This window comes from Lissotriton vulgaris, chromosome 12, assembly GCF_964263255.1.
Source record: "Lissotriton vulgaris chromosome 12, aLisVul1.2, whole genome shotgun sequence".
Taxonomy (NCBI): Eukaryota; Metazoa; Chordata; class Amphibia; order Caudata; family Salamandridae; genus Lissotriton; species Lissotriton vulgaris.
The window spans coordinates 470757297-470773582 of NC_141700.1; the positions used below are offsets into that span (position 1 = coordinate 470757297).

The following is a 16286-nucleotide window of genomic DNA, read 5'->3' on the forward strand; positions in this document are numbered from 1 at the left end:
TCTAACACAATCCCTCTGGACTCTTTATGAGGTCAGAGATCGAAGTACATTACAAGTTACTCAATTAGCATACTATAAGTTGCACGAAATACAGTTATGCCCTAGGGGCCTCACAAACCATATACTAAGTAAGTGGTATAAGAACCACTTCAGGAATGATGAATAGGCCTAGGGCCTAGGGAATAGCTGGGGCTACACTGAACAACCAAAGGTTAGGAAGTAGGAGACCCACGGGAGGCGTGTGCAGTGTCTAAACACACACACGAGTTACCATAGAGTTATAATTGGAACGTAAAAGTTACAAAGTAGTTGATTTAGGACACTTCCAGGTGGACTACGGTGAAACCCCTTTAAACTAGGACACTTGGATAGTTAACACCCACGGGAGCACCGGAGTACTCGAGTTACCTCACCCAGGGAAGCTTGGTGCATAAGTATCTTTTCTTGTCGGGTTTCCTCGCTGTTTCCTATGGAGAGCTGCAAAGAAGTGTTGCAGGCAACCAGAAGAAAAGTGCCCGGGTGTATCCAAGGGTGGATCGGAGATGTTAAGAACCTGAAAGTAGAGGGCATAGAGTCTGGGTCACTAGCCAGTGACCAGGAAGGAACGAGGCGATGTCGAGTGTTTTCAGGTGAAGAGGTGAAGCTTGTCTCTGCAGCCACGAGGACCAGGAGGCGTTGACGATGACCAGGAGCTGGATTCGAGCTGTCCCACGAAGGATCTTGTTGACTGCGTTTTCGGTATCCGGATTGGGCCTAACAAGCCTTGGCAAACGCAACCCACGCAGGAAGTGCAGATTGGCTTTGAGTCAGACCAGCAAGGTTTGTCTTCATTGGGCTCACTAGCCAACGGGCTAGCAACCGGGAAGATGCGTCAAGCTGAAATTCAGGAGCAGGCCCCACGCGGCACTCGTGGAGGGCTGAGCTTTGATGCAAATGGTGCTCGGGTCTGGGGCTTCTCAGAACCCCAATGCACAACTTCGAGAGTGCCTCAGAATTTGAACGGTTAGCAAAATGCAGGATGTCCCGGTTGTCCGGTCCCACTTCTCTCGTGTCCGCCACGGGTCTCAGCTTTGCTGTGGATGTGGATCGGAGTCAGAGAAGTCTGGAAGTCCAGGCCTGAGTAGCTGAGTCTTCGGGTTCCGGCAGGAGCGTTGACAAAGCAAACCGGCAAGTTACTGGTGGTGCCTGTTTGGACAGGGTGGTCACTCCTTGACCACAAGGGAGGTTTCTTCAGTCTTCTAGTCGATGTAGAACGTCGAAGGTCCAAGAGATTTGTTTCAGAGTTTCGTTCCAGAGTAATCTAAAGTCTCTACACACAGCTCCTACCTATATACTTATTTTAGGGGCAGGATTACCTGCTAGGACCCTCCTATGGGTGGAACCTGGGAAGGGGGTGGTTACACCCCTTTCCCTTTGTCCAGTTTCGCGCCAGAGCGGGGCTGAAGTGCCCCAGAAACTGGTTTGGACCGGGCTTTGCATGGAGCACCTTGTGTGCCCTAAGCAGTGTCTGGAAAAGCATCTTTCCATTCACCCCACCCTGCCCCAATACACTACTGGCTGTCTGGGGAGGTGCTAGCACCTCCCTCGACAGGGAACCTATTGTCCAGGCGACCCTCGCTGGAGTTTCCCCAGCTTCAGGCGGTCACACTCGTGTCTGTGGCAGCAGCATCCATTTTGTGATGCTGAGGCTCTGTTTAACTTTAACCGGGAATAGCAGTAACTACACGTCTTCTCCCTCTAGAAGGGTGGAATGCTACCCCCGTCATCAGAACTGGCGAGGGGGTAGTATTCCAAAGTATTTGACACCTTACACGACATGTTTCGATAAAGCCAAACCAAAGTTAGCATTAACCGCGAGGATTATAATGCACTTAAGAGTATATGGTATGGCTATATAATAGAACAGCTATAAGGACAGGGTTCCGAAAGCTGCAGAAGGCCTCAGATCATGCTAGAGCACCCTCTCACATAAAACCAAGCACTCTGCCTCCAGGATTGTTAATGCCTGCCATAGGAGTGACTTATAGGTTACTATGTGTCTATATATAAGATAGATATAGATATTCTATATCTAAGTAAGGGGTGATTACACCACCTTACCCAAGCTGAGTGATCAGCCTGTGGTGTCAGTTTGATGGCAAGCCAGGGTTGGCATAATGCATGCTGCAGCCCCTGGTAGGCCTTGGATGCACCTATGCCCTGGGTACCTAGGTACACTGTACAGGGGCACACAAGGGTTACCCAATATCCAATTTGGTATGTTCCTAAAGCACATGGAGTCTATTTGCCAGTGAGAGCAGATAGCCTGGGGCCCTGAATAGCAGGATCCCAGGCCAACTAAGTCGAAAACCAGCTAAACACTAGGCAAAAGGATGGGGTAGCCATATAGTCAGATATCCACCTTCCTACAGGTATCAACACTGTTGTGCAGGTATAGTTTATGGCATATATTGACATTGCATTTATGGGTATTGACATGGTGATGCGGGTATAGGTAATGGCATACATTGCATTTATTGGTATTGTCGTTGTCAGGCCTGCATATATCATGGTACACACTGGCAACGTATTCACCCATTCTAACAATACCTCACAAAGACCGCAACACCCTATATATAGGATTCTGCCTGCCTCCTGACCAAGCGTCATTTTGAGTGCAATCCGGAAAATTGCTTGTTGTTTCGCCCCTGATGATGAGAAGATATTGCACGTCCACGCTGGGCGAAGACCCATGTCGCCAGCTGAGTCGCGTGCAGCAAGCTGCGTCGGCTGTGTGTCCAGGGGCGCAGAGGGCAGAAGGTTTTCCCTCCCTTCACCACAGGATGGAGGCAGGTGTAGTATAAGGCAGAGGATCTCCAAGTGCAGGGTGGCAGGCCATGCCCGGCGGTGTTTCAAACAGGTGCCACCTCTTTCCAGCGAACAATGAGCTGCACATCTACGGTGTAGGATGCCATCAGGAAGTTTCCATCCACAGGACCCCATACAGCCCACAACGGCACAGCTGATTCACCAGTGCCAACAATGGCTTCTGCGCTCAACAGGTAGTCGCCCGGCCGTGGAAAACAGCACAGATGATGGGATTGCAGTGCGGAGCTACTTCAAATCCCATCCGCCATCTTGGCCTCCTTCTTGATGGCCTACTACCCTTGAAGAAAATCTGTAATCCTGCCTCCCACAGGGGGACTGTGAGCCTCTAGTGGCAGTGTATAGAGGCTTGGAGGCCAATGTCGTAGTGGCAGAGGACTGAGAGGAACAGTGCTCCTGGTGACCTGCACAATATTCTCGATCCCTCTTCCCAACCATGCAAGGACTTGGGTGACCACTGCTGTGATGGTAGGGCTTGGCGGTGTCTATACTCAAGCCCCCTGTAGTAGTCTCAAAAGGGTAGGAACTGCTGAGAAAACTGTCCGGCAGGGGTTGAAAGGATCAACGATTTCTGTATGGCTCTGCTTTTTTTTACAGCGTTCAAGGGCAGAATCAACCTTTTGCCAAAAAGATAGGACCCATCAAAACCCATATCCATTAGAGATACCTGCAAATCCCCAGAAAAGCCAGTGGATCACATCCATGTGTGGCGGTGGAGCACCACATTTGTGCCCACCACACCCCAAGCAGTCAGTTTTTCTGTAGCCTAGCTGTCCTGAATGGTTTGAGGCAAAAAGGCCCAAAACTCCTAAGGGATCTCACAGAGGACATTCATATAACAGCCTAATAGGCAGATCGCATTGACTGCACTCAATGCCAAGCTGGTGGAAGAGAACTCCTACATTCTTTTCAATTCCCTGACTGGATGGGGCTGGGGGGAATAATTAGGATTGACTTTGCGGCCTGGACCACCAAATTCTCAGGATTTGGGTACTGTGTAAGAAAGTCTGGGTCTCCCTAACTGTTGTCAGGAATGTCAGATTGGAAACCACTGACCTTAAATGATCCAACCAGAAGTGGTGATGATATGAAGCCTGTCCAACCACTCCCCTTTGTGTTGTCTCCGATGAGCGAATATAGACTGCTAACCTTGAAGAAACCACACAGGGGAAAGGGGGAGTGTAAAAAATAATTAAAGCTGCCAAAGATATCTGGATGGCCTTGTCTGAGGTGTCCTCAATTATTGTAGGAATGTCTTATCCGCATGACAGAGCCAACCCGGTGTGTGATGCCCTGTATAAAAAGGGAATAGCAGTAGACAAGGAGGCTAATGTACTAACAGACTCCCAAACAGTCTCATTCTACATGAACACAATCGCTCTTCCCCCATCACTTTCAATACTCGCAGCATAATCCTCATGCAGCTGAAAGAATGTAAAACACATAAATAAAGTTCAGGCTTCACTTTGTTTCTCACAAAAATGGCAAAGTAACTATCTCCTGTAGGTTAGACTGTCAAGATTTGAAGAAGCAAGGAGAACCAAACACAAGTCCTGTACCTCAGAGATGATTGTCTCTCTCTTGGAAATACATGCAGTCACTAGTCGTTTGAAAAGAACAAAGCGTGCACTTCAAAGTACTTATCTGGCAGATAAATGCCTCGCCAAAATCTCCAGGAATTCCCCCTGTTGTTAGCTGCGCAGTGAAAAGACAGGCAATCTTGAATGCTACGCGGCCTCAACTGGACGTCGCATGCTTCTGCGACCAGGCAAGATGTCAGAACGATAGCAAAAGAGCTTTGTAATACAGCCGAGATTGTCAGAAAGAAGGATCGACGGCTTAGATTAGCAGCCAGTAACCAGAGAATTCAGGCAAGCACCCAAACCACTGACGTATCAGGCACTTCCCCTCATGGGATGGGAGCAGTAGAATTACTGTAGAACAGTTCAAAATAATTGAGCTTGGGAAAACGGAAAAAGGATTCCAAACTGTGTAGAGTTCCACCCCAAATGGATTGTCAAGCTTTGAACAAATTCTGGGGATGTGGTTTTCATACAGCTTGCTGTGGTCATGGCTGCTAAAGGAGTTACCTTTCTTGACCGCCATGATGTCTTTTGTGACTTGCAGTCCTGTGTTCCTCTTGCGGCTGATTTATTTTCTCTCAGCCTGTGCACACAAGTCACATGGTGATACACACACAAAACTTAGGCTCCACCGACAAGTGTATGTGTGCTACCTCGCCTATGGCCCAGACTACAGTACACAATCATAACACTCGTTAAGCGGTGCGCAAGAGCAAGGCTTTGTCGAGATTCCCATAAGGACGTTAGTCAGGGCTTCATTAAATGAAAGTAAGGACTCGGATGAGGCTGATCCAGGGTGAAAACCCTCTGTAAGCAGATTTGCCTTGACTTCTATTGAAGGCAGCAGTAGATCCAGAACCTCAGCTACACGTCTTATCACTATGGCAATGACGCACACTCCTCTGTTGGGCATCCAGGGGCAAAACCAGCCCTGTGTCAGGGGAGGTATCCAGCAACTGGCATCCTGTATGTCCATGTAGGAGTAAATTATCTCCATCATCACCATTGTCATGATAAGAGCCAGCACCTAAAAGGTGATGAAGCCCTTAAAGAAGACCTTGTGGAAGAGGAAGAGTGGGTGCCCTGGCATGAAGTCAAGGCGCAACCTCGGTTGGGGTAGAAGCAAATTCAGCTGGAAGTCAGACAACGGAGACGTCAGGACCGGTATAAGTGGAGAATAGACCAGCGCAGATCTTGGAATCAGAAAGGAAGTTAGGAACGCAGAATATGTATAAACCAACCTGGGTTCTATGAGATCTGCCAGTGGTAACCCAACTGGAGGCCCCATTGGATCCTTTACTAGCAAAGGTGCATCAAAGCGAATAAGAAAAGTGCCAAAAATACACAGCATGGCCTCCTCAAAGGACTTGAACTGCTGTAACATCACCTGAGAAATTCGAGGCACAATGGGACCAGTTGAGGAATTGGTTCCTTGATCTGAAGCAAGATTGAGAGGCACCTTGATGCTCTCCTGAATATTCTTTGGACAGGGTTGAGTTCCGCTTTGACTTCTTATGCTTCTTCTCGTGGAAGAAAGTCCAACAGCTTCAACATGTTTATGTAAAAGAGCAAATCTATCTGACAAGGGCATGGTGCAGAGTTCCCAGCAGTGAACTTCCCACTCACATGCTTAAGCGAGAGAGGGAAAAGGGCAACTCGATTTTGAGGAAGGACTTGTGCCCACCATATCAAAGTTACATGAGGGATCTAATGTAAAGGTCACAACAGGGAGCCAATGACAGGCATGTGACATGGGCAGACTTAGTAATTCCCCTAAATGCATGCCTACTATTTGGGTTAGGGGGAGGGGGATCTGGTAAGTCTATCTTCATGCTAGGTTTCTTACCTTTATTAACCGACCCTGACCACCATTTCAGATTCTATGACCCACTTCTTCTTGGAAGGGTACAAAATAGGGCTTAGTGCAAAAATGATCTATGTGGCAAGAATGTCTATTTTGCCATCATCAGAGAAATTGCATGCTGCGCAGAGTGCCCATTAGTTGTTGAACAGCTACAAACTACTACTGTGAAAACTGAGAGGCGACCCACCAACTCTAACTCAATCAAACTCCATTTTCATGAAATATGGCTTGTAGGAACCAGAGAGGCTGGATTAGAATGACTCTACCAGATGATTAATACTATGTTAGGTGGTGGGAGCCTATACTACACCGAGCTGAAAGGAGAGGGTGTAAGATGATCTACTGAGATTTTTTTCTAAGACTTTGCCAGGCCAGCTGGAATGTGTTCCATCTAGTACACTGAGTGTGTTTTGTGGTAGTAAGTATGATATATGCTAAGCATGATAATGTCCAAAAGGGGACTTTTCTGCAGTGGCGGCGATTCCCCTCTTCAGGTGGCACCATATTCAATCACCTTTTTGATGTAACTCCTCTTTTGGTGACATACTTTCAGTCTTCCTGCTAGTCAAACCTATCCCAGGTGCACCTCAGCATTCCACTGGATCTCAGCAACACTGCATTTTTCTTTGCCATGCATATGGGTCTTTAACCTCAAACATGTTTCTCATATGTTGTTCTTGATTACTCTTTTACTTCATTTTGAGCTGTTCCACCATGGGGGTCTCTGACCCCTAATGTTCACTTTGTTTTAGTGTCCATCTCTCTGGCAACTTAACACTTTTAGAGTGTAACGATTTGTTCCGCCTATATCCTCTCTCCATTACAAGCTTCTTAGATTCCCTGTCAAGGGGAGCCATAGGGAAGACACTGGTGTTTACTCTGGAGTTGATCTTTGAATGGCCAAACCTTCCAGTGATTGGTGGGTGAACAAAAAGTGAGGGTCAGACAGAGACAGGAAGGCCAGTGGACTAGTGAGCCTGAAAAGGATGTCTCTCATGCAGCCTCTATCGGGTTAAGGAAGCCTCAATGAACTTAAGCTGTGGAGGATTATCTCCATTAGAATGTTAGACTTCACTTCTGCTGAGGGCAAGATTAATTTCAAGGCCTCCATCACCTTCAGAACTACTGTTGTAAAAGCTGAGACCTCCTCCGGAGGCAGGATCAAAGGGACTGGAAATGTCCCCTTCTGGTGAAGTGTCCAACCCAGTGGCATTTATCAGGTCTAAATAAAGGCCATCATCAATATTTTAAGGTTACAAGACATGACCAACTTCTGAATCATCATCCTCCATACTATCATGGTCCTTATACTCCACTGCAAGGCATCTGAAACCGATCTGAAAATCTCATCCAAGGGAGTGAACCTCTAGGCCCTGGGGAGAGGCTTACAATAAAAGCAATCAACAAAAGTTAACCCAGGCCTTCTCTTCTGTCAGACAGATTATACTTTCCCCAATTGACTACTTGTTTGGTGCCAGAGTTGCCTCCATGGGCGGCATCATCACTGCACTTGACGTGAGCACTGAAGGGGAGCATAGGAGACTGATTTTGACTTCGCCATAGGAGGAGGGGTTGAATTCTGTGAAAGTGCAGCTTAGGAATGCGTCTATGTCAGAGCAGACAAGCTTGCCAAGAATGGACCCCTGCCTTGAGGAATAGCATATAGAGTTGCATAGCCAACCTGAAGAAATCCATCATTGCCTACCTGAAGGCTTCGACCTGTCTGGGGTCTGTCGAAGCATCAGGAAAGCCCAGTCTCTTCACCTGACGTGGAGGAGTATGGTATTAGGGAACTGTGAAACTTTAAACGCCCGGATAATAAGACTGCTTCTTTGAGGAAGAATAATTCTTCTTCCAATTATGCTTTTTTAATGTTTTTTGAGAGATGGTTTCTCAAGAAAGTGTTTCCTAGATGGAGACTTAATGTTGGGAGAGGGAGTACATTTGGGAGTCTCCCTGCTTAGCAAAAGATTCAGCAGTTACGTGCTCCCACCCCAGACAGCAAATAAAGCCCTAGTGGGTGTCTGAAAGGGACATCATTTTCTAGCACAGTTTGCAAGGCTTGGAGCCCGTGGCCCTATGAGATAATATTTGACCAAGTCACTGTTGAAAGCTGGAGATTTTGTTGGGGAAACACTGAGAAAGTGTTCCGAAAGTAATCCAAGAGGCACAGAAAAACAGAAACTGACACCAGCACGCGGTTTGAGTGTATTACGCTTCAATGACATCCCATCCGGCTGCGAAGCCAAGGCTGGAACCTAGATGAACCTCTGGCAGCACTGGAGAAGTCATTGCTGAGGAAAACATTTTACAGACTAGTCTGACACCTTAAAGGAGTATTCATAAAGTGAGGAATTTGTGGGAACGTGTATTAATCAGAACACACAGAAGGCAGGCTGCATAGCTCCTCAAAAACCATACGTTTTAAAATCAAAACTTTAAGTACAGTGAATAAAGCGACTGACTAATGAAAGTTCAGCGTTGAAAAAAAGATCATGTCTGTAACATGACCAGTTGGGACTTTCTTGTCATTTTTTGGTTTGTTCAGGTTAGGTTAATTTGTTACTTGTGTAGCTGGCACATTCTGACAATGTAGTAATGAAAAGGCAAGCAAACAAAAAGACTAGCACTTGATATTATATGAAGCTTACTTAAATGAGCAATTTTAGATAATAGAGAGCTTCACTTTACAATTTGACATTTATTTATTTGCATCTAAGAATTAAAGTAAATCATTTGCAATCAGAAGAAGTGTATGGCAGGACACGTTTCTTTGCATTCCCCGTAACAATTGACAACCAATCCGACTCCTCCTTGTGCCATGAATACACATATGATCACTTGCTAGCAAATTCTTTCATGTGCCATACATGCCAAGCTGAGATTTCTGTGTCACACATGAGTAAGTTAACATAAACCATGTACCTTTTTCTGCCATTTCCTGGATGCAGCAGTCAAGCACTGACACATTCACCGACTCAAAATAACTCCAGTACTGGAACAGGGTCATGTGACCTCCATGGCGACTGTGGGTACGCCTGGGCAGCCGTCTGTCCAACACCTCCTCCGCTAGGCTTACAAACACTGCAAAAAGTAATGTCTGACATAAATATTAGAGTGAAATGCCAGCCATTGTGTAGCCCTGAAAAGCAAACCTGCATTTCAACATATAAGCCATGTGCCAGCTAAAGTAATCCCTCAACAAAAAAACCTGCATGTCAACAAACAAGCCAGGTTCAGCAATATCACACCCACCAACTGTAAACTTTATGACAACATTAAAGATGTACTGTAGTTAGAAACACTTTCTCAAAAGAACATACCACTTCAGTACAAGAACCACAACAAATTACAAGTTGATGGATCCCTCCTTGTCAATGTGGAAAATGCACAAACACAAGAGAAAAGACTACTCACTAAGCATGTGCCACATCAACACATAAGCCACCCACTAGCCTGAGCCAAGCCATTAACTGGTAAATGTATTATCCCACACCTCACTCAAACACTAGCCATGCCCTTAACAGGACAACAGTACGTCAATACACGTGCCAGAAGGCAATAAGAGGTAGGCCTCTCAACAAGCAAAAGATACAGGTAGGTAAGCGGCATTAAGTACGTCACCTCTTCTGACTCAATTGTCCATAGGGCTCAGCTCCAAGTACCGACATTTGTAACAGGATTTACAAATTGACCACACAATTGTGTTCTGGTCCCCCAATACTAACCAGTATTTCCTCAAGGATTTGCCACTGCCCACAATACTGACCTTTGTTACCAGGTACCCTGTCTGAGCTTGACCCCACTTCAGCCTCCCATACTGAACTTTAGTCCTGTCTCATACAGCATCCGGACTATGCAATTACTTAACAACAACCCTTTTATCCTAGTCCCAAAATCCATCTCAGCTAGCCACTGCCTGGAGACTGTGCAGAGAGAAACTAAAGCTTGGTGGAGATGGCATACATACACCGACACTTTTAGAATGTCACATACCTGGTTCTGCCAGTTCATGTTCCTTTTTATTTATTTGGGTAGCATAGGAGGACATGCAAGTGTACAAGAACCTCTCAACGGTTGTAGTGTAGATGTTGGGGTGCTCCACACAACGGTCCCAGAATGGTAAAAATCCTTCCTTGTGCGTAGAAAACTTGACAACTGCAAACAGTGAGAATGAATGAAACAGTTTATCTGCACCCTTGGCATTGCAAATCCTAGATGTAGTACTACTTGAAGAAAATTTCTAAGTCACCCTCTCATCCTCCACCAATAGCAGAAACCACCTGCATCTCTTCACACAGTGTCTTCAGTGGCTAGAAGGAATGTTTTATTTATTCTTTTAAATAGCGTACAATGCACTCGTGTTCCTTTATAAATTAAAAAAATTACTCCAATATTCAAATATTAATCCTAACATTGTGTGCTACGCTGTGCTTTGTCAAAAACACATTACCACATTATCCCAATATCCCAAGCAACATCGTTGTTTGGAAACAGTCTGCACTACTAATGAATATATCCCTGCTATTTCTTTCTTTTAAACAAACACAAGGTTTTCATTCTCTCACATGGCTCTTGTAGTTATTTCACTTTACAATTATTAATAGACAGAGTTATTTTTCAAAACTAATACATAGGTCACTCCTGTGAATTAAGTGGCATAAATCAATGCTTCAAATTCCAATGCGTTGAAGAAATTCAAAATTCTTTAACACATCCAATGCATTTCAGGATCACAGGATCCCTTCTTCAGGTAAAACTAGAAACAAAGTAGGAAAAGAAGGAGGCTTGGAAGCATTACGATTTTTATTCTCCATTATAGAGAAGAGTTTTAAATTCTGCCTTTGGAGGTTGAATTTGTGTTCATGCAATGGTACTCTGTGCTTTCTAAAGAGAAAACCAAAAGAGATGCGTTTGTGCAGGACAGGTTAACTTTCGCCTCTTATCAGAACGGTCAAAACGTGAATCAAAGAAAAATGAAAGTAGGTGCCCTAACCCTACTCATCTTTAATGCCATGCAGAGCCCAAACTCCTAAATTCTAAAAAATAATATATGATTTTCTAAGTGTAAACAACTGCTAAACAACTGTTATCAGATGGAGAAGTATGTCAGAATGGCCAGCGGCCCTTAGGTAACAGATCATGTAATTCACATAAAAACATCCAGGATATTCCAATTTGTAGATGCTACTTAAAGCCCGAGTTACGTCCTCTCTTACATGTGATAAACTATGCCGACAAAATAACGAAATGTCCTGATTTAAATAAACTTCAATAAGCTGATGCCATCAATCTAAATAGCATAAAGAGTAAACATACCTCTGTGCCATGCACATGTGCTTCTTCTATGTATTACCACTGTAATTAGAGCGTCCTGCTGCCGAGCCAAAATGCTAACCCTTCTAATTCCATTCAGCTGTTTTTTTTTCTGTATCACTTCCAAAAGTTTACTATGGAAATTAATATGGGAAAACAATGTTATGGGATGTGCTCTTTTTCTTGGGTCCTGCTTGACAGATCACCCTAAAACCTTTCAGGAAGAAGCTGAAGTGGGTGAACTTTTTTGCCTTTTTGGACAATTTCAGGAAGATGCATCAAATGGGGCCAAAGTTATAAGCGAACCAAAAACACTCTTACACAGTGGTTATCACTGGCGTAACGAAACTTGAGGGCACGTAGAGGGGCCCCCTCCGGACTCAATCAGGAGCTCTCCGGCCACAGTGCTTTGCTGCGGGGCCTGTGTTACTGTTATAGTAACTGTGTAGTCATGTAAGACAGTGGAAAAGCATTTTCAATTGTTGCACATATGGTTATCACATTGCATAAGCATGTTTGCTATGTTATTTGTGGCATATGATTGCAAAAAAATGTAATCATTGTACCAGCTTGCCCACGCCAGACTTATTGACTTTGCCAATGCTTGTCTCCCCATGGGTTGACTCTGGAGACTGCAGATTCAGAAGCTGATAGAGAAGTTCTGAGAGTTTTGCCGGAACAGTGGGATTCGGACTCTATGTACTGGGAAGGCAAGTCCTGCTATGCTAAATCAAAACAAACAAGGGACAAAGAAAAGAGGAGACAACACTACGTTGTTGATGCAACAAATCAACACAGATTTATTGATGAATGCTGAGGCAAGATATATATATATATATATATATCCGTTTACAAGCCCCCAAGCATTTAGAGACGCACTCCACAAGGAAAGCTTCACCAAGCTCTTTTATTTCACAGGGCGGGTCTCTCGGTAAAACAGGATATGAATGTCACTTAATTTATTCAGCACGTTTTCCCAAATGAATTGCATGCTGGTCACAGTAGTTTTCCCCTTCGGTGGGGTCCGTTTTTACAAAGGCTAATTTTGCTCCCAAGTTCAATAAAAGTGTTTATTCAGCCCTCCGGTGGGCTCCAGGATGAAAATGCCACCTTCAATCCTTTTTGTTCCTCGTGCTGAAAGGAGGCTGCACTGACTTTCCGCAGCCTCACAGACCTTCAAGCAATGTAGGCTGAGGTGCGATCTCCCACGGCTGGAGCAGCCGCGTGTTACATCCGTTTACAAGCCCCCAAGCTTTTAGAGACGCACTCCACAAGGAAAGATACACCAAGCTCTTTTATTTCACAGGTAGCGTTTTCAAACTTGAAACATCATGTCCCTTCATGTCCCTGACGCGTTTCGGTGCTTCCATCATCTTAATCATAGGGCGGGTCTCTCTGTAAAACAGGAAATGAATGTCACTTAATTTATTCAGCACGTTTTCCCAAATGAATTGCATGCTGGTCACAGTAGTTTTCCCCTTCGGTGGGGTCCGTTTTTACAAAGGCTAATTTTGCTCCCAAGTTCAATAAAAGTGTTTATTCAGCCCTCCGGTGGGCTCCAGGATGAAAATGCCACCTTCAATCCTTTTTGTTCCTCGCGCTGAAAGGAGGCTGCACTGACTTTCCGCAGCCTCACAGACCTTCAAGCAATGTAGGCGGCGGTGCGATCTCCCACGGCTGGAGCACCCGCGTGTTACATCTGTTTACAAGCCCCCAAGCTTTTAGAGACGCACTCCACAAGGAAAGCTTCACCAAGCTCTTTTATTTCACAGGTAGCGTTTTCAAACTTGAAACATCATGTCCCTTCATGTCCCTGATGCGTTTCGGTGCTTCCAGCATCTTAATCATAGGGCGGGTCTCTCTGTAAAATAGGAAATGAATGTCACTTAATTTATTCAGCACGTTTTCCCAAATGAATTGCATGCTGGTCACAGTAGTTTTCCCCTTCGGTGGGGTCCGTTTTTACAAAGGCTAATTTTGCTCCCAAGTTCAATAAAAGTGTTTATTCAGCCCTCCGGTGGGCTCCAGGATGAAAATGCCACCTTCAATCCTTTTTGTTCCTCGCGCTGAAAGGAGGCTGCACTGACTTTCCGCAGCCTCACAGACCTTCAAGCAATGTAGGCGGCGGTGCGATCTCCCACGGCTGGAGCACCCGCGTGTTACATCTGTTTACAAGCCCCCAAGCTTTTAGAGACGCACTCCACAAGGAAAGCTTCACCAAGCTCTTTTATTTCACAGGTAGCGTTTTCAAACTTGAAACATCATGTCCCTTCATGTCCCTGATGCGTTTCGGTGCTTCCAGCATCTTAATCATAGGGCGGGTCTCTCTGTAAAATAGGAAATGAATGTCACTTAATTTATTCAGCACGTTTTCCTAAATGAATTGCATGCTGGTCACAGCAGTTTTCCCCTTCGGTGGGGTCCGTTTTTACAAAGGTTAATTTTGCTCCCAAGTTCAATAAAAGTGTTTATTCAGCCCTCTGGTGGGCTCCAGGATGAAAATGTCACCTTCAATCCTTTTTGTTCATCGCGCTGAAAGGAGGCTGCACTGACGTTCCGCAGCCTCACAGACCTTCAAGCAATGTAGGTGGCGGTGCGATCTCCCACGGCTGGAGCAGCTGCGTGTTACATCCGTTTACAAGCCCCCAAGCTTTTAGAGATGCACTCCACAAGAAAAGCTTCACCAAGCTCTTTTATTTCACAGGTAGCGTTTTCAAACTTGAAACATCATGTCCCTTCATGTCCCTGACGTGTTTCGGTGTTTCCAGCATCTTAATCATAGGGCGGGACTCTCTGTAAAACAGGAAATGAATGTCACTTAATTTATTCAGCACGTTTTCCCAAATGAATTGCATGCTGGTCACAGTAGTTTTCCCCTTCGGTGGGGTCCGTTTTAACAAAGGCTAATTTTGCTCCCAAGTTCAATAAAAGTGTTTATTCAGCCCTCCGGTGGACTCCAGGATGAAAATGCCACCTTCAATCCTTTTTGTTCCTCGCGCTGAAAGGAGGCTGCACTGACTTTCCGCAGCCTCACAGACCTTCAAGCAATGTAGGTGGCGGTGCAATCTTCCACGGCTGGAGCAGCCGCGTGTTACATCCGTTTACAAGCCCCCAAGCTTTTAGAGACGCACTCCACAAGGAAAGCTTCACCAAGCTCTTTTATTTCACATGTATGAGTATTAAAATTTTATATAGCGCGCAGTTACCCTGGGGCATCCCAGCGCTTATCCAGACACCAACAGATGAAACAGTCAATGAGGCACACTTACACAGGAAACAGATGTGTTTTCAGACATTTGCGAAAACGCAGAGTGCAGGTCTCAGCGCGCAGTTTTAAAGGTAGAGAGTTCCAAAGCGTCGCTATGTTAACCGAGAATCTTCTCCCGCCGGTGCGTGCCCTCTTTACTCTGGGGACTAGGAGGAGATGTTTATGGTCGGAACGCAGCGTTCTGTTCGCTTTGTAGGGCACAGCTAGATTTTTCAAAATAGGGGGTCCTGTTCCCTGAAGAATTTTGTGTGCTGTACAAAGTGCCTTAAATTTTACTCTTTCTCGCACTGGAAGCCAGTGCAGTGCCTTTAAAGCGGGTCTGGCTGACTCAGTTCTGGGCGTACCCATAAGCAGTCTGGCCGCCGCATTTTGTATCTGCTGTAGTTTGTTAAAAGTGGATTCAGGGGCACCCAAAAAGAGGGCATTACTGTAATCAAGTCGTGATGTTATCAGCCCCTGAATCAGCAACTTCCTAGATGGAAATGGAAGGAGGGGGAAGATTTTACGTGCTGAACGTAGCAGGGCAAAACAGACTCCTGCCGTTTTTTTTGCTTGGGTCCTGAACGAGAGATCTTGTTCCATCCAGACCCCCAAGCTCTTAATCTCCTCTTTCAAGCTGGGGAAGTCACCCATACAGCTCGGCCAGCTGGTCAGTGGGAGAGGGAGGACTTTATTTCCTAGCATCATTATCTCAGTCTTAGAGCCATTCAGCTTGAGAGCTGAGTCGTCCATCCAGGTGTGAACTTCCGAGAGGCATGAGTGCAGCAGGTCGGGGTTCTCTACCAGTTGTGACAAGGCGACCACTAGCTGAGTATCATCAGCATAGCTGATGATCTTGATGTTATAGGGGGCCACCACATCCTCCAGGGGGGCCATATATACGTTAAACAACGTTGGGCTAAGGGAAGAGCCCTGTGGCACTCCCCACTGCACTCCCCAATGTAGCGTTTTCAAACTTGAAACATCATGTCCCTTCATGTCCCTGACGTGTTTCGGTGTTTCCAGCATCTTAATCATAGGGCGGGTCTCTCTGTAAAACAGGAAATGAATGTCACTTAATTTATTCAGCACGTTTTCCCAAATGAATTGCATGCTGGTCACAGTAGTTTTCTCCTTCGGTGGGGTCCGTTTTTACAAAGGCTAATTTTGCTCCCAAGTTCAATAAAAGTGTTTATTAAGCCCTCCGGTGGGCTGCAGGATGAAAATGCCACCTTCAATCCTTTTTGTTCCTCGCGCTGAAAGGAGGCTGCACTGACTTTCTGCAGCCTCACAGACCTTCAAGCAATGTAGGTGGTGGTGCGATCTCCCACGGCAGGAGCAGCCGCGTGTTACATCCGTTTACAAGCCCCCAAGCTTTTAGAGACGCACTCCACAAGGAAAGCTTCACCAA

The 16286-nt window shown here is 45.6% G+C and overlaps 1 protein-coding gene across 1 annotated transcript in view; it reads right to left on the reverse strand.

Annotated features, from left to right (window-relative positions):
• The window catches only part of RIPOR1 (RHO family interacting cell polarization regulator 1), a 2151737-nt gene that overhangs the window by 460327 nt on the left and 1675124 nt on the right, over nucleotides 1-16286 (reverse strand). Inside the window, exons 15-16 of the mRNA XM_086945567.1 lie at nucleotides 10309-10470; nucleotides 9238-9396 (exon numbers count right to left, since the gene is read on the reverse strand). Coding sequence (XP_086801693.1) covers nucleotides 9238-9396; nucleotides 10309-10470 — 321 coding nt within the window. The remainder of the gene's footprint in view (nucleotides 1-9237; nucleotides 9397-10308; nucleotides 10471-16286) is intronic.